This window comes from Aedes albopictus, chromosome 2, assembly GCF_035046485.1.
Source record: "Aedes albopictus strain Foshan chromosome 2, AalbF5, whole genome shotgun sequence".
Classification (NCBI taxonomy): Eukaryota; Metazoa; Arthropoda; class Insecta; order Diptera; family Culicidae; genus Aedes; species Aedes albopictus.
This window is the reverse complement of record NC_085137.1, coordinates 436,879,647-436,899,406: the sequence shown is the minus strand read 5'-3', so window position 1 is coordinate 436,899,406 and position 19,760 is coordinate 436,879,647. Positions and strand designations below refer to the sequence as shown.

Genomic DNA, 19,760 nt, shown 5'->3' with positions numbered 1-19,760 from the left:
AACTTTTCACAGAAAGATCGGTAGTCGTCTGTGGAGTAGACGTTGAAACAGTGATTTTTTCCCATCCGAAGGAGGTTTGGATTGTGAAAAGAAGATAACCATGTGCGACTGTGGAAACGAGTTCAGTTCTAGGCCTGCTGGCGACGGAGATGGTCGAGTGACTCCGTAGCTTGAAGGAATAGAAGCGCCCGTCTAGTGAATTGGGAGTCGTGAGTTCGAGTCTCACCGGAGTACGTGGATTTCTTTTCATAATTCAAATCTCAATTTGTTCATCGAGCACATGTTCTGTTGTGCACATGGATGTCAAAGCATTTTCAACAGAGTGATTTTTTGTCAGAAACTTTTCCTTCTTTGAATCATAGGTTGTTCTTTCGAGTTATACTGACATGGAGAACAATAGCATGCCCACTTAAGTACATCATTTTTCGGTCAAACGACATTCGGCCAAATGACGTTCGGCCAAATGATCCGGAACACTTTAGTATGTATGAAATGCTCCTCCATAGGAAGCTATACCTAAGGTGGCAGCCCCACCACGGTGGACAGGGGACTTAAGGCGAAACTGGATCCATTTCCTCACTTTTTGGTTTTTGATTTTTTATAAAATAACGAAGCAATATTTTCAAAATCGGTTTTCGTGCACATGTAGAGTATGGAACAAGGTATCTCCTGATTTTTTTTCAGGTTGAAAATGTTTTTCGTTTTTGCAGAAACCATTTTTAAACAAAATTTTACAAAAAAAAAAACATTTTCAACCTCAAAAAAATTCAGGAGATACCTTGATACATACTCTACATGTGTACGAAAACCAATTTTGAAAATATTGCTTCGTTATTTTATAAAGAAATCAAAAACCAAAATATGAGAAAAAGCTTCCAGTTTCGCCAAGGCCAACAACCTACTGTTTTCGAAATCCAATACATACTCGTTACAAAAACCGAAAATGAAATATTACGAACTGATTCAACGGCAACGACTTTTAGCGCGAAACAACGGACACGAATTGGAACTTGGAATGTATTAACCCTAGCCCAGCAGCCCAACAGGGTTAACTGGCACAGCTAGCCAATGAGGCATGCCGTATGAAGCTTGAAATCCTAGGACTGATTGAAGTCCGCTGGCAGAACTTTGGAGAACACGTATTGGTGTCGGGTCAAATTCTGCTACTCTGGCCTACGAGGTGAACACGCTCCTCGCCATCGTGGAGTTGGTTTCCTGCTCAGCGCTCACGTCCACGCTGCGCTTGTGAAGAGGAAACCTATTAGTGAGAGAAAAATTGTGGCCAGATTCAGAACACGGGTTCGAAACCTTACCATGATCCAATGTCACGCGCCAATCGATGCTGCCGAATTGCAAGATAAAGAGAACTTTTACAGTCAGAATGCTGTCGTGGACAAGACTCCGAAAGGTGATATCAATATCCTCATGGGAGACTTCAACGCGAAGGTTGGTTCCGACAACTCGGATTACGAGCACGTCTTGGGACGCCAATGTCTCGGAGAAATGAACGAGAACAGTGAGCAGGGATGGCATGTCACGCAGAAATTGTGCCCATTTACGCTCATCTTTCACTGAACTTCTCAGTTTCATTTACCTTACGAAAGAGAAAGAGAAAAAACGCACAATAAAATGTACATAATTTCTCTCACGCAGAGTTTTTGTGCGGGTGATTAGAGTGCTGCGTGAGAGCAATGAGAGCCCGCAAGTCATAATCCCAGTGCGCAATTTCTGCGCGCACGCAGAAAAAACAGAACTCAGTGCACACGCAGTGTGTTCAAAGGGGTCAATGTTGCTTGAGCATTTGGTGAACCGAAAGCATGCCAGTGAGTCCAAAACCCGCTAAAGGGTATCAAATCCTGTGATATCAGAGACAAGCAGACGTCTTAAGCTGGTCAAGGACTTGCAGTTGATGAATATTTTGGTTCCAAATTCCACCAACAGGTGGTGCTAGTGAGCTAACAAATTTTGTTTTTCATATATATCAGGAAAATTTGCAAAAAAATGCAACTAGCGCCGCCTAGCTGCGGAAACTTGAACCAAACGATAATTATTCTGAAAGCCCTTGATCTACCAAACAATTTTGCCGAAGACACCATCTTTCTAAAGAATCAGAATGCTGAGATATGTGAAATGTAAAATTTGTACGCTATCTAGCGCCGCCTAGCGGTGAAATCACGAATCACACGGCCCATATTCTGAAAGCCCCTGACCAGTTGAACAACTTTGCCGAAGAAACCAACTATCTAAGTAATCAGGATCCTGAGATATGGTCGGGGTTCTGCTAAACCGAACCAAAGACCATTTTTTGAAAAGTTGAGTTTTCTTATCAATTGGATGAAGAAATTGGTGATCCTCCTTCCATGTAAAATTCCAGTAATTCTAACCGCTCTTTGTGGAGTTAATTCAAAATTTCTGTTTTGCAGAACATACAAAAAATAAAATTGTATCCAACCAGAGTGAACTGTAAAGCATTCCATAGAATCAGCGAAATATTTTAGTGTATGTCCAGATGATGAACATTTTGAGTTTTTCTCATCACCGTCAGATTTCCAACTTCTAACCGACCCATAGCAATAATATGTGAGAGAATTGAACATGTTATTAGAAATACGGGTGTTGGAGGATCCAATTATGTTTCGATGGCGCTGATCTCCATTTTTTCAAATCACATTCAGCCATACCGAACCAAATACACTGCATTTTAAAATCAATTTATTTTCAACAATACAAAAATCAACTGGTTTTAAATACCTGCGTTATGTCGACACACCTCATACTGATAATTTAACACAGGAGCCGTCATTGATCAACAAGGCTAATAAGAATAATAAAGCTTGAAAAAAAAATCAAACACTTGGTTCGCTTTGGCTGATCGAAAAATGGTGTTTTCACGAAAACCATCCTTGAGAAGAATGTTTAGAACTTGATTCAGACTTAACGACTGACCTTCAGCTAGGTAAAATGACCTAGAGGTAACGCGCTTGGTTATCACTAAAATGATCGTAGTTCGAATCTTTTTCATATTTTTGATTTTGTTTTTGTCTTAGTTCACTTTGGCAGAACATTTTCATGGATTTCTTCGACCATGAAATACACAAATTGCTGCACTTTCACATCTCCAGGACTTCAGGGCATGCAAGGACATCATTTGACATAATCACTCTCGCTCTGGGCCTGCACATGCACCGCCTATGAATAAAAAACATGGGTGGGAAGGACTGAGCTGGGAGGACTTCCGCCGTTCTTATTTCAAACTATTTTGAGACCTCCGCTTATACGCGTCCTCTCTGGTTCATGTAAAGGATTGTAAGTGATATCGATTTCAACTTGATGGACGCTGAAAAATCGAGATTTTTTTTACAATCTGACTGGTTTTCTCTAAAACAAAAAAACACAATCAGCCACACTGAACTATAAACCATATTCCAATGTTTTTGTTCAGCCAGAGTGAACTGAGTGCGAAGTACTGAGAAATTAAATGTAATTATATCAATGATTTCAAATAATTTACATGTATTCTTCATCTCTGATGGTTAATAAAGGCTTGTAAGTTACACGTGTGCGGAAAAGTTTCAAATAATCTAAGCAGTTGTTTATTTGGGAGTGGTTGAACTTCAAACTTAATTATCTCAGAATAAAGTTTTTGGCGTTTAGTTCGGTTTAGCAGAACCCCGGCCATATATGGGATGGAAATTTTGTCAGTGTTGCATCTGCTTGTCTAAGATATCACATAAATCACAGACAAGTAGATGTGACACTAGCGAAATTTCAATCTCATATATCTCTTGATCCTGATTACTTAGAGAGTTGGTGTCTTCGGCAAAGTTGTTTGGCTGGTCAAGGACTAACCGATAATAAGACTTAAGATTCAAAATTCCACCGCTAGGCGGCGCTAGAGAGCAAACAAATTTTAAATTTCGCATATCTCAGCATCCTTATTTTGTAGGAAGATGGTGTCTTCGGCACTATTGATTGGTAGATCAAGGGCTTTCAGAATAATTACCGTTTGGTTCAAGTTTTTGCAGCTAGGCGGCGCTAGTTACATTTTTTTGCAAATTTTCCTGATATTTATGAAAAACAAAATTCGTTAGCTCACTAGCGCCGCCTAGCGGTGGAATTTTGAATCCTTAATCTTATTATCGGTTAGTCCTTGACCAGCCCAACAACTTTGCCGAAGATACCAACTTTCTAAGTAATCAGGATCATGAGATATATGAGATTGAAAATTTGTTAGTTTCACATCTATTTGTCTGTGATTTATGTGATATCTTAAGACAAGCAAGTACTTTCATACTCCTGTGGTACACACAGTATTGCACTGAAAGCACGACTGAGTGCGCTCTCAACACGAATTTTTGTGTGCACATTTTCTGCGCGCACAAAATGTGCACGCAGAAACTGAAAAAACATGTTTGTTCTAACATTTGTTTGAGCACTCATTTTGAGGGTGCTGCGATGGATGCCAGAGAGTGAGCGGCTGGTTTGTGTGTGAAAAAAGTTGCGTAGTTCACCCTCGCTCTCGTTGAAAGTCATGTGTAGAGTGTATGTTTTCTCTTCTCACGTTTCGCACTGAGGAGCATGCCATCTCTGACAGTGAGCTGTTTGCAGAGTTGTGTGGCAACAATGACATGGTGATTGGGGGATCGCTCTTTCTTCATCGACCAGTGCACAAAGTGACATGAGTTTCCCGTGATGGCGTCACGGAAAATCAAATCGATCACATCTGCATCAGCCAGAAATGGAGACGAAGCCCTCTTGAAGTGCGGAACAAACGTTACGCCGACGATCATCACCTAATCGGTGAGATCCGGCTGCGCATTGCGGGGACCCAACGACAGGAAGGAAAATCGGACGCCGGTTCACGCCGATAGGAAGACGCTGCGGTGAAAACGTCCTTCGTCGAGGAGCTGGAGAGCCGTGCTGCAGATATTCCAGAAGGTGGAGCGCCATCAAGAACGCCTTCATCGCCACCGGCGAGAATTATTTGGGAGAGCTACGCACCCGGGTCTCCAGTTAGCCTAGTGGTTAAGACTATGGATTGCCAATCCGGAGACGGCGGGTTCGATTCCCGTCCCGGTCGGGAAAATTTTCTCGACTCCCTGGGCAAAGTGTATCATTGTGCTTGCCTCATGGTATACTAATTCATGCAATGGCTGGCTTAGAAAGCCCTCCCATTAATAACTGTGGAAGTGCTCAAAGAACACTGAGTTGGAGAGAGGCAGGCCAAATTCCAGTGGGAACGTAGAGCCATGCAGAAGAAGAAGCTATGCACCCGAAGAAAGCAGTGAACAACAGGGGGCCGAGAATACTCGCACTTCTTTATTCGTGAGTAAACGAAGCTGGCCAGCACTCGCATGTGATTCGGGAAGCTTCGTGAGTTTTTTTTTGCATTTTGATGAAAAACGCATTTTAACGACTGGTAGTGCTGCTTTTCAGGAACAATGAAGCATCAAGCATTAGTTTATGTTGTATAATCACTGGATTTGCTATTATAACCACAATAAAATGCACTTCCCGCACCTCCACTAGCTCTTCACGAATAAAAACTCATGAGTGTTTCTGTTTTTGTTTTACTTCTTACTCACGAAGCAGACGGGTACGAATAAACTCACACATTGTTTACTCTCGGAATCGTGAGTAAGCCTTGTGTTGGCTTTACAATCGCGAGTTGCTTCGTGATGAGAGTAATTCCATCACTGGTCGACGCACCAAAATCCGAATTTTCATCTTGGACGTGAAATCTGTGCTGCTGTACGCCAGTGAAACTTGGTGTGTATCAGTGGAGATCACTCAACGGCTGCAGGTATTCATCAATAGAAGCCTGCATTATATAATTCATGCATGGTGGCCTGACAATTGGATCTCCAACGTGCAGCTCCATCGTCGATGTCATCAAAAGCCGATAGCGACGGAAAATCGGGAGCGATAGTGGAGGTGGTTCGGCCACACTCTACGTAGGGGGGAAATGAAATCTGCAAGCAAGCGTTAGCTTGGAACCTAGCAGGACATCGTAGCGGAGGCAGGCCCAGAGGCTCATGGCGGCTCAGCCTCAACAATGAAATCAAGCAAGTCGACCGAAATTTGACCAGGCCACAGGTCAAGGCGATGGCTGGCAATTGCCCAGGATGCACCACCATGGGTGCCTTTACTCAGGACGTTCTTAGAATTGAATACAATGAGCGATTAGATGAGAAATTCCAAACAAAAGTGACTAAGTATAAGAACACAGCTTAACAAAAATTAGCTTTTGGTCTGTCTCAAGAGCAAACTTATGTGTCTCCGAAGGGTTTTGGGCCGCTGAATCCGAATCCGGGCTCAGATTTGCTCCAACACGTCACAATTTTGAGCTATACCTCAATGTATAGGGCAAAATATGCTATTTTGGGCTTTTTTCACTGCAAGTTATAAAGCATGGAAATATTTTTTAAGCAATCAAAAGGTTAATTGGTCAATTAACATCTAAATTAACGACTCAAGCAATATATTTCGTTTTACGAAATCGAATTTGATAGTTTTAAGCGTTTTATGTTAGGTAAGATATTTCCCATACAAATCACCCTCCAAAGTTGCATGCAAGTTTTCATACTAACATAAAATGCTTAAATCTATCAATAGAAATATTTTGCATGAGTCGTTATTTTAGATATTAATTGACCAATTAACCTATTGATTGCTTAAAAAAAAATATTCTCATGCTTAATGGCTTGCAGTCAAAAAAGCCCAAAATCGCATATTTCGCCCTATACATTGAGGTATAGCTCAAAATTGTGACGTGTTGGAGCAAATCTGAGCCCGGATTCGGATTCAGCGGCCCAAAATCCTTCGGAGACACATAAGTTTGCTCTTGAGACAAAAAAAATGTTGCGCTCTGTAATCAAATTGATATGAATGGTAAAAAAAATCAAACAAATTACTCTTGAAATAGGCAATAAGTTACTAATCTGTTGATGGAACTATGCGATTGGAAGAGATGCTCTTTTAGCAGTTCAGCTTTCGCGGTCTAGGTCGCCAGATTCTCATTAGCTCAATTTAGCTTTCTCTCCTGTCGCACTCCTTGGGCGGTCATGAACATTTTTGTCAAACAAAAAACAAAAACAATAATTTTATAGTGGTCCAGAAACTAACATTTATTGATAAATATCATCTTCCAGATTTTTCTGTAACATATTAATAAGGCACACAACCTAACTTACTATTTTCACTTTCCAAAATCGAACCTGTGCCTACCTCTCCAGTATACCTACTGTTACTCTATCGTGTAATTCCACAGCTTTCAATTTGAACATAACCGTTGCTCATCGTCGAATAGATATAAAACACTGGATCACATTTTTTCCTTCATTGTAGTATCAGTTGCAATTACCTAGCCTAAAAAACGAAACAATATTATGTAAACAATAATAATCATTTAGAACTATTTTCAACACAAGTAGTAATTCCGGTTCCTCACAGGATTGGAATTCTCCGCTGTTCCTATTGCTATATAAGTACTAAAAGGGCGGCCAAACATACAGCCGTAGCTCTCTACCTAGTCCTAGTCGGATACTACACCTAGTAATATACAGTATTATCATACAACGCACAGCTGCCTCTCGCGGAAGATGCCTACATCAGCGCGCCGTCGAATCACGCCTCCAGGGCAGCTCTCTCGACCAGCTGTTTTCCCGAGAGGTCCTAAGTCTACACTGACTGATTGGTGAGCTTACAACAGCAACAACAACAACGGACCCGGAGCCCTTCGTTTCGTCCGTCGAGAGATCCGATCTTCTTGAGGGGGCGGTGGCGAGGGCGGGGAAATCGGTTGTGTTTCATTTCCGCCCGGAGGTGGTCGGCGGCTGCACGAACGTGTCGAGATTGTTGAGGAAAAAATTCTGAAAGTCTGCAAGGAGAACGAAAAGGAACGGGGAGGATAGTCGGTTTAGCGCGTACTCAGTGGGGTTCTGGAGGGCAGTGGCTTCCTTCCCCGAAAGGAAGAGAGCCGGGCTTTGGCTCGCTCGGTAGCAGGTTGATTAGGGCGCGAAGCGGCGCGCAGCGCACGATGACATCCTATGCGTTGTGGAAATGCAGTGCAAACTATGGCAAATCATGACAGGGCGCGGACACAGATAGGGCACACTGGGAGAAATGTACATAAAATGCGTATGAATGAAATATTGAAACAGGGATCAAAAGAAATGCGATGAGCTCGTGTGACTAGTAAAAATCTCTTAGAAATCGAGTCTAGGGGATAAAACCATTTGGTATTGAGAGTTATCTTGGAGTTGTTTTTTTTTTTTATAGTATAGCAACAGACGATCATGCTTATCATAACATCTAGCACAATCCTTAAAAGAATCCCTGGAGAAATCCTCAGAGGAATTCCTAGATTTATCTTTGAAGAAAGTTTTGGATGAATTTCTACAGGAATTTGGGGCAATTGCTACAGGAGTTTTAAGGAAAATTTGTAAAGGAATCCATGAAGAATCTCTGGAAAAAAATCTAAAGGAATGCCTGGAGTAATTCTAAGAGAAATATCTATAGAAACCCTACGAGAAATCATTAGAGAAATTTCTGTTGAAATATCAGATAACATTTCAGGATAGTTATCGGAAGAATCCCTAAAAGAATGCAGATGTGGAAACACGTAGTAGAGGTAGGAACGGCGATGGGAAGCTGTGTCCGTCACCCGGAAGCGATGGAGCCGGGTAATTGATGAAGATGTGCTTTCACTTCCCGGCGGGCTTGTTAGCACTAACTATACCTACACGCACGAAACGTAACGTCCGTTGTTGATGGGGCGAGAGCTTGTTGGTCGTCTTCGTCAGCGTCGTCGTTGCTATTCTTCTAACTAACTGCTTCGGATGGTGCGGTGGTTGGTCACTTAGCTGCCGCAAGGATTAGCGATGGAACGTTATGCGATGCACGCATAGAGCACAGAGCACAGAAAACCGCGCACAAAGAGTTATATATATGCCACCACAAACCAAATGGAACCGCAAACTGGCACTAAACTACGGTTTATGCATCGCCGCGGGGATGGATCAACAAACAGTCGAACGATGAGCTTGACACACGTGTGGAACATACTAGACTAGTGACTAGATGGTGGAAATTCAAGATGAGGTGGGAAATTTTACGAACTGGGCAATCGCTTTTCAACTGTAATTCAAATGATTCTAATCCTTATGGTATGATTTTTTGTGCACAACTAGAAATAGCCTGTAACTCTTTAAAAATAATAATAGATAGTAAGGTTTACAATCAGCTGAGGTTTATTAGAAAAAATATATTCAATAAGGTGCTTTGATGATCCATCTACCCAGATTATTGAATACAATTGCTTGAAGACTTCAAAAGCTTCTCAATCATTAAAGATTTGTTGTAACAATTTCTAGAAGACTTTTTGAATTCATAAGTTTCAGAAAGGGTTATCAGTGATCCATAATGGTAAGTTTCCAGTTCCCAAGTAGAGCGCTCAAGTAAAATTCCTTCTTTTTCCGTAAGTAATTTTGACATTTGTTTAACCGACAGCATTTTTACGAAAAGATGCTGTAAGAAGGATGTGAAGAATAGGGCACTGCATACGGCGGTTGCTAGATAAATTGTTCGTTGTTCGTGTGGCGTTTCGTGGCCTTGTTGTTTACGATTTGGACTTAGAGAAATTTCGTTCGTTTCCTCAGGAAGTGTGATTGAAATTAAAATTTAATTTTTGCGCGCGTATGGGGAAAATCCAGATTGTGAGATTTCAACGGAATTCCAAGGGAAATGCTAATGAGAGACATTGCGCTGGGATTCTAAGGGAACTTTTAATGGTATTACAGCGAGAACTATGGTTGGATACTAATTATAAATTCTGCAAAATTGGAGTTTGGACTACGGTGGGAGGAATTCTGCTGGGGCTCTGACGGTTACCTTGTGGAGTTTTAGACGGAATACGAGGTAGGACAAAGCTTCACGGGGAATTTAATGAAGATCCACGAAAGATTCTTTGTGATGAATCTTTTGGCATTCCGTACGAAGGTTTTTTTTGGGGTTTCGCAGAAAGTCCTCTTGAAATTCTTCCAGATGTTCCACCGAAAAATCCACCAGAAGTTCGCAGAGGATTCTCATAAAATGTCTCTGAGATTTTCATTAGAAGTTCTACAAAAAATCGCTCCGTGAGTTCCTTTTAATTCAGGATTTATTTATTTATTTTGTTTTTTTTTTTTGGATCTTCTAGGAGTTTCTTCAGGGTTTTCTCCAGAGGTGTTTTCTAAAATTCTACCAGGAGTTTTTTCGAACTATTCTACAATAATTTCATCCGCGATTTCTTTAGTATTTTTTATCCGGGGTTCACTCAGATATTTATTCGGAGATTCCCGCAGGAATTCCTTCCGGGATCATTTCAAGAGTTCCTTCTAGGATTTCTATAGGAATTCGTTCTTAGATTCGTCCTGGAGTTCTTTCAGTGATTCTTCCAGGAGTTCTTTCTAAGATACAACTTTTTGAGATTCCTCTAGGTTTTATCTGGATGTTTCTTATGTGAATCCTCAAAGAATTTCTTTTGTAATTTCTATAGCTTCTTCCGGGAATTTTTCAAAAGTTCTTTCCGGAATTTCTTCAGAACTTCCAGACTCCTGGAAAATAAGTCAAGGTTTTTCCAGGAGTTCCTTCTAAGATTTGTCCAATAATTCATCCAGGATATCCTTCCGGGATTCCTCCAAGAACTTCTACTGGGATTCCTTGCAGATTACATATTCTGGAATTCATTCTGGAAGTTTCTTAAATTTTGCTCATGGAAATACTCCAGAAGTTTTTTTTTATTCTTTATGGAAGTACTCCAAGACTTGCTCTTGAGTTCCTTATAAAATTCCTCCAACAGCTTCTTAAGGAATATCTCCAGCAGTTTTGCAGGGAATATCTACACGAGCGATTTTAGAGATTCTTTCAATAGTTTCTTCCCAGATAAAAATCTGAAGACATTCCAAAAGGTTCTGGAGAAATCCTAAAAAAAAGTCGTGAAGGAATCCCTGAAAGAACTTCTAGAATAATTTCATAGGAATCTTCTGGAGGAATCTCTAGAGAATTCCATGAAGGAATTTCTAGAGAATTCCATGAAAGAAATCTCTGAAGGAATCCCGTATGGAGTTACAGGAGTAATCCTAGAGAGAACTCCTGGAAGTTCTGAACAAATCCTAAATAAATTATTGGAAGAATCTCTGAGGGTATCCCAGAAAGAACTCCTGGAGCAATCCTGAATTAATTTCTAGAGAGATATAGGAAGGAATTTCTGGAGGAATCCCAAGCAGAAATTCTGAGGGAATCTCAGAGCAATTCTCGTAGGGATCTCGGAAATAAAATGGTAAATGACTAATTTTTTACCAGGAATAGTGTATTACGTAAAGCTAATACCATACAAATTTCATCAAAATCGGTTGAATATTGGTGGAGATATCGTTGAAACAAGAATTTTGCCATTTGAGAAGTTTGAGCAAACGAATGTTTTAAAAAATATCACTTCTTCACTGTTATAGCTCTAGATACAAAAATACTGAACCGATTTCAATCTGTTCTGTATGTAAAGTATACATGTAGAAATATTGTGTAAAAATTTCATTCAATTTGATCTAGCCGTAATAAAGTTATAGCCGTATATGTGGCACAAAGTCACAATAAGCAAAAATGTTTTTTTTTGTATCGTGACATTCAAACAGTTATAACTTGAAAAGTTTTCAAGCAATTTGGCTAAGAACAGTTTTTATAATGGATTTACAGTTTCAAATGTTAATAAAAATCGGAACAGTCATGACAGTTGTACAAACAAAATAGTACACACGGAATAAAATGATTAAAAAGTACCTAAAATATGCCTTGAAGCGATTTGAGTTTTGAATACTAGGAAAACGTATTGAACCGATTTTGAGATTTTTTTACCAGTTTATTGATACTCTGTTAAGAACTTCGAGTCAAATTTTCAAACGTCTTGACGAGTTACATCAAAATTATAGCCTACACAATTTTTAAAACGGGTGAAAAAATTTGTTAAAATCTTATTTTATGATATTAACAATATCTGCGCCTAGATCTGCGCCAATACCAAACTGAATTTGTTGCGATTGTTATGGTATTAGCTACACATCATATATTATTCAAAAAAATATTTGATTTTGTGAAAGCAATGAAAAGCTATACATTATTTTCTGTGTCCAAATTTCATCGAATACAGTCTTTACTTGCCTGGTTCTAGTGCACCATAGAACATTCAACAAACGAAATGAAATGATTATGATGCAACAGTTTTTAGAATCATTGTCTCCTCATCAGCTAAACTCAAATGCTATTTCCTTTTTTCAACTGTCGAACTATTTATAAACAATTTAGTTTTGGGGTGTCTTTATAAATTTTTAAACTACGTAACGGCAAATTATTCAACCTCAAGAAATTCAATCTTGTGTTCTGATGCAGCCATGCTGAGGGACGACGGAGTACACATTATAGAGCGACACGGCTAAATACTAATGCACACTGTGAACGCGCAGGCGCGAAAGAAGAAACACAAAGAAAGAGAATTGTCCCTTTTACTCACGGAATAATACATCGACATATTATTCCGTACGGAAAATCAACAATATGACTGACAGCATCGCACGACAGTGCCATCTGTTGGCAAATAGCTTTCTGGCTGCGAATTACTTATCAACTGCGAACGCTTAAGTAATTTTGATTGCAAAATTTTTACGTGAGCATTACTTGTCCTATCCTTTTACACAGTACTTATCAAGTGGAAACTAGCCATAAGCTAGGAGATAAACGATAACCAAGAACGACGAGCACAAAAATACAAGAGTGCTCTAATTAGTTAATAGACAGCGTTAATAGAAAATGTAGTGAATTTTACTCAAAACTGCTGTAAAAAATTAATTTCGAATAACTGTATACAATTTGCCAATTAGTTTAAGCAATTAGTTAAATAATATCGACCCTTCAATTCAGTTTTGATATCGATTGTTCACGAGAGGAAAGTTCTTGTAGCTTACAGTTTCTGAAAGCAATAAAACCAGAAGTTCTGATTGCCACAAGATCTCGTGAAAGTTAACGCTAAAAACGCTGGTTCGAGCACTTTGGAAACCTTTTTCAAGTGTCGGCCACGCCATCAACACCTCAGCATGATCCGTCAAGGGTTCGACGCATTACCCGTGTCAACACAGAAACTCCATCAGTACAAGTGATAGAAACAGCCATCCGTAGCATGAAATCGAACAGGGCCCCAGGGGTCGATCGTATATCAGCTGAGATGCTCAAAGCAGACCGCGTAGGATCCGCACAACTACTGAATCAATTATTCTGCAACATATGGAAAATCGCGACATTTCCGGCCAACTGGATGTAAGGCGTCTTAGTAAAGGTACCCAAAAAGGGTGACCTGACTGTATGCGATAATTGGCGGGGCATCATGTTACCGTATATCGTTCTCAAAGTCCTCTGCAAAGTGATGCTTAACCGGATACAGGAGAAGATTGACGCAACTCTCCGACGGCAGCATGCAGGATTCCGTGTTGGACGATCCTGTGTGGACCCTATTGTCACGCTCCGTATCATTCTGAAGCAAATCAATGCATTCCAAGAGTCTCTCTACCTGTTGTTTATTGATTACGAAAAAGCTTTCGACCGTCTCTATTACGGAAACATGTGGCAAGCCCTCAGGCGCAAAGGTCTCCCTGAGAAAATCATCGGCCTCATTGGAGCACAGTACAGGGCATTTTCGTGCATAGTACTGCACGACGGTGTTTTGTCCGATCCCATCCGGGTCGTTGCTGGAGTGAGTATGTATACTATCACCGCTGTTGTTCCTCACGGTCAACCCTTCCAGCTTTACGATAGCTAGGCAATCAGTGGAGAATGTTGAGAGCTTCCAATATCTTGGTAGCCAAATGACGGCTGATGGCGGCACCAAGATCGACATAGGTGCACGGATCAAGAAGGCGAGGGATGCTCTTATGAGTTTAAGAAATGTATGGAAAAAATCAGATCAGTCCACGCACCAAAATACAAATTCTTAACACGAACGTGCTTATCTGTGCTGCGTTACGCCAGTGAAACCTGGTGTGTATCAGTGGAGAACACGCAACGACTGCAGGTTTTCATCAATAGATGCCTGCGGTATATAATTCGTACATGGTGGCATCAAAATTGGATCTCCAACGTGGAACTCAATCGTCGATGTGATCAAAAGCCAATAGCGACAGAAATTCGCGAGCGAAAGTGGAGTTGGGTCGGCCACACTCTACGCCGTGGCGGAAACGAAATCTGCAAACAAGCGTTAGATTGGAACCCAGCAGGACATCGCTGCAGAGGCAGACCCAGAGACTCATGGCAGCGCATCCTCAACAACGAAATCAAGCAAGTCGACAGAAATTTGACCTGGCCACAGGTCAAGGCAATAACTGGCAATCGCCCAGGATGGGAATCCTTCAATTCTGCCCTCTGCACCACCGTGGGTGCCCAGGACTGAAGGTAAGTAAGTAGTAAAAATGATTCATCTATTGCGTCACCAAATACACCATAAATAATCGACAGGATACCCACATGACAGAAATGCTCATATTTTCGTCAAATTTCAATCTGTTTTTATTACTTCTGGGCATATTTGCTCCAGAAATGTGTCTTCCATAGAACAATTATCAAAATGAACCGGGTAAGCAACCTTTTTTTGAAATAGGGCACTATCGATGAAGTAGTGAGCTTAATTTTGTGTTGTTACACTTTCTTGCCTCTTACACAACACAGTGATCTGATTTCAGATTATTTGGCCGATTGCCGTTTGTTCGAATGTCGTTTGGCCGAAAAGGGAATGATGAACTTGAGTGATGTCACTGTTTTAACTATCAGTATATTTCGAAAGAACACTCTCTAATTCAAATAAGAAAAATCTCTGCCAAAAATATTTACAATTTAAACGCCTTCTCAATTCCTAAATGGCAAAACTTAAATGAAAAGCTTATGATTCAAAGCATAAAATATATCTGATAATCATATTGAACACATTCCACGCGTTACATTTTGCGCGAGGAACACCATCGCAAAAAATTGCTACTTTCTCGAAACAGATTCTAAAGTTTTGAGTACTATTAGTAGAATATAAGTCATAATCTTCATTTTGGTGTGACAAGAATCAAAAGCGACAGCAGGGACCCGGAGATATCGTTCGTTGAAGTTCAACAACTGCGGTATAGAAGTGCGTGGAATGTATTATTATTGGTAAATAGAATGTTATCCAAAGTTTGTCTGCGGCTCCAAAATCTGTTGATCATAATTCGGCCAAACATCATTCGCCTAAACGACCCTTTCGGTCAGTTGGCTTTCCGATAAATGGCGTTCGGCCAAAATCCTTGTCCTGTGACATGGGCCATGGTTATTCAATTTCATATACATATGTAAAACCGACAATAGGTATCAAACTTCAGAATAGCAAGCGATTGTGACTTGGAACCAACATACATAATCTATATAAACGTTTTCTACAGACATATTCTGCTTAGGTTGCAGGAGAAATCAATTCTTAATTGAATTAATTTTATAACAGAATGAATCTGCAGAATCAACTTTAAGATGTTTGATGTCAATATTGCTGATGATTTAAAAAGCCTGTTTCCTAGCTTGTATATGCTCTTCCATAGTAATTAACTTAGAGCTTTTCTCTGATAATAATCATTTTGCATTTATGAATCCAATGGCAGATAAAAAAATATTCTATGCTAAAGGATATCAAGGAAATCTCCATTCCGAAAAGTTCTTGTACCGATCAGGAATTTAACTCGTCACCCTCAGCATGGTCTTATTTAATACCAATGCGTTTAACGCTTTGAATGTATGGGCTCTGTCCGCCTTCTACGGAGAAGTGTTGTATAATTAAGAACCTGTCCTCCTTCTTCTTCTTCTTTATGGCTCTACGTCCCCACTGGGACTTGACCTGCCTCGCTTCAACGTAGTGTTCTTTGAGCGCTTCCACAATTATTAATTGAAGGGCTTTCTTTGCCTGCCATTGCATGAATTTGTATATTGTGAGGCAAGTACAATGATACACTATGCCCAGGGAGCCGAGAATATTATCTCAACCGGCACGGGAATTAAACCCGCCGTCTCCGGATCCATAGCCTTAACCACTAGGCTAACTGGAGACCCTGTCCTTCTGCTTCTTCTGAATTTGAAAATTTGTAAATCAATTCAAATGCATTTTCACCGCTTTTATAAAAAACTAGCAGTCCCGGCAAACTTTGTCTTGCCGTCTTGTGGTGGTTTGACAACTGTTGAGCTCAAAAAAGCACCGCACTCTAGATTGATCTAATTTTCGATCGTGTTGATTTCCTTCCGAGCTCATGAAAAATCAGTACTTTATCAATTTTCTTACTTTTCTAGGTGATTTTCGTAACTTTTTGTGCATATAAACACAGCCACCACGAATACGAACCGAACCGTGAAAGAACCATGCTGATCGGTTTATCCGTTTTTAAGTTTTGTTGCCTCAAAGGAACTTCAAACTTATTTTTATATATATAGATAACCACTTTTCGATAAAGTTCGCCCAAGAGGGTCGAGATCTGGATCAGCGGGTGTGAGAAGTAAAATATATGAAGATTCGTCCAGGGCGAATCATGGATATGCGTCTTAATTCGAGGGCCAGTTTTCGCCATCTGATTTAAATAGAATTTCGCGAAGTAAATCACAATGTTTCCGTTTGAAAGAGCTTTTGAAAGATAATTTAATTAAAACTTAACGTCATAAACGAAAATATATCGAATAAGGTACACCGGGGCAAGTTGAAACGGGTGGGGCAAAATGAAACGCGAAGTTTTGATATAGTTTTCAATACATTTTAGAAATGTTTCTTTCGTTAAAAGATTGTTTGAATCAAAAACTATGTGTTATGGCATTCAAGCTGTTCACTACCCGAGCAGAGGGGAATATCAAACTAATAACTATCCAATCACATAATCTGTTTTTATATCTTGTTTTGTTATTATTAACTTATCAAAGCATTACTTTTCCATATCACGTTTTGTTTGACAATCTTATTTTGTTATGATCAGGCTATTGATATACAGGGGATAGACAAAATGATCGGGACAGGCAAAATTTTCACTTTTCAAAAAAATGTTCAATTAGCTGTAACTTTTCGAAAAATGCATCAAATATTTTCAAATTTTTACTGTAAGTTCCTCAACTAGTTGTGTATCAGTGGACAAAATTTGGAAAAGATCGGACAATTCTTCACGAAGTTATAACGATTTTTAAAAAAGGTAAAATTATCCGATAGCCAACTTTGAACTGTTATATCTCCGGATTCAATGAACCGAATGCAATGAAATTTTGTCCATTTATGACTTAAATAATGAGCTATGAAAAACCATTGACTTAACCTAATATTCTTAACACGGAAGAAAGTTATAACGATTAGATTATTTTTCTAAAAAAACACCAAATTATCCAAAACATCTACATCGTTTCAAAATTCAAGATGCAAATTATAGTTCATTTAGTTTCCCTCTAATTGACTTATATATAAATGCGTTTTGAAGGAAAGTAACAGCATAGCCGCCATTGAATTGAAAAAGTAATGAGATGCATATTAAAAATAGACCATTTTACTAAAAAATCGTGAAAAAAATAAAATCGCTATAACTTTTTCGCTTGTTAAAAATTTCAAGTTAAGTCGAATGTTTTCCAGAGTTCATTATATAAGTCATGAATGGACAAAATTTCATTGCAATCGGTACATTGAATCCGGAGATATAACAGCTCAAAGTTGGCTATTGGATAATTTTATCTTTTTCAAAAATCTTTATAGCTTCGTGAAGAATAGTCCGATCTTTTCCAAATTTTGTCCACTGATACACAACTAGTTGAAGAACTTACAGTAAAAATTTGAGAATATTTGATGAATTTTTCGAAAAGTTACAGCTAGTTGAACATTTTTTGGAAAGTGAAAATTTTGCTTGTCCCGATCATTTTGTCTATCCCCTGTACACCCATAAAATAATATTTTAATCATATGTTTTGTTATGCAACAAATTTAGTTATTGTTATACAATTGAGAGTGTACAAATATTTAATATTTTTTTTTTGTATTTGTGAATTTTAACTTAATGCTAATTCTTCACACAAATATTTAATAAACAATAGCACAACAATAACAAGTTTTGAAATTAAAACTACATCATACGAGATTTTGTTTACATCAGATTGTTTACAGCATATCGTGCGTATGATCTAATTAGTTCCTCTTATTGGGACGGAACTAAACCAACGAAAAACCAAAACTAACCAAAAAAAAGTTATTGGAATTAGGTGATGTCACGGTATCTTGATATCATTTCTTCTGTAGTTACACCCGATTCTCTTTTTGCAAATGAAGATTATGGGTGGGGTACATTGAGCAAGCCATGATTTTGAGCAAGCCATGATTTTCACATCTTGTATTTTTCGTTGTGTAATTTTTAATTGATTTTTATATAATAACTAGCAATGATTATTGATATGCTCTAAACGCTTGTTTTGTTATTCATCTAGGGCCTTGTACCATTTGGTCAGGTATACCTATTTTTGGCACTTGTATAGCATCAATTAAGCAAATTTCAAACCAATTGATTTAAATTTTTGTATAGGGTTAGATATTGTACGTAACTTATCGTGTGCCAATTATGTATAAAATTGATTTGTCTCATATGCTGATTTATCGACCGTATTCTATTAATAACTTGATGATTTTATGGCTATATCGGTCTCTTTCTGCTCATAGTATAAGGGAGTAGAGATCAAAGTGGATAATGAAATGATAGATATGATAGAATTCGCTAGGTAGCGAACAAGTGTGAAATTTTTTATAGAAGGTGAAATTAGGCAAGTAGGCCATGTATTGAACGAATACATCGAATGCGTGAAACTTCTGCCGTGCGACCTGTGCTTTTAAACAGATCGGCTTGGTTGGTAGTTTTCATACCACCTTACCAAGACTGGCAAAAGTTTCAGGCACCCGACTGCCTAATGTATTGTTCTGTTTTCATCACAAATTCTATCGATCGGTAGCTTTTTCGGAATTCGCACTCCGTTCATAGGGGTATGCCTATATCGCGGCGTGTTCTTCCTATTAGCTTTTTCGATCTTATAGGATAGAACACTTTTCTTTTTGAGCCAAACTTTTCATATCATATGCTGATTTATCGACCGTATTCTATTAATAACTTGATGATTTTATGGCTATATCGGTCTCTTTCTACTCATAGTATAAGGGAGTAGAGATCAAAGTGGATAATGAAATGATAGATATGATAGAATTCGCTAGGTAGCGAACAAGTGTGAAATTTTTTATAGAAGGTGAAATTAGGCAAGTAGGCCATGTATTGAACGAATACATCGAATGCGTGAAACTTCTGCCGTGCGACCTGTGCTTTTAAACAGATCGGCTTGGTTGGTAGTTTTCATACCACCTTACCAAGACTGGCAAAAGTTTCAGGCACCCGACTGCCTAATGTATTGTTCTGTTTTCATCACAAATTCTATCGATCGGTAGCTTTTTCGGAATTCGCACTCCGTTCATAGGGTTATGCCTATATCGCGGCGTGTTCTTCCTATTAGCTTTTTCGATCTTATAGGATCGAAAAAGCTACCGATCGATAGAATTTGTGATGAAAACAGAACAATACATTAGGCAGTCGGGTGCCTGAAACTTTTGCCAGTCTTGGTAAGGTGGTATGAAAACTACCAACCAAGCCGATCTGTTTAAAAGCACAGGTCGCACGGCAGAA

General features: G+C 39.2%; 1 protein-coding gene across 11 annotated transcripts in view; it reads right to left on the bottom strand.

Annotated features, from left to right (window-relative positions):
- The window catches only part of LOC109406423 (calcium-binding protein E63-1), a 389,205-nt gene that overhangs the window by 19,719 nt on the left and 349,726 nt on the right, over positions 1-19,760 (bottom strand). For 10 of the 11 annotated variants that reach the window (XM_062853679.1, XM_062853684.1, XM_062853676.1 and 7 more), the window contains one exon: positions 7,101-7,879. The exons of the other annotated variant lie outside the window; for it this stretch is intronic. In XM_062853679.1, coding sequence (XP_062709663.1) covers positions 7,809-7,879 — 71 coding nt within the window. In that variant the 3' untranslated portion in view covers positions 7,101-7,808. Of the gene's footprint in view, positions 1-7,100; positions 7,880-19,760 lie in introns of those variants that run through there. 11 annotated transcript variants of the gene reach the window in all.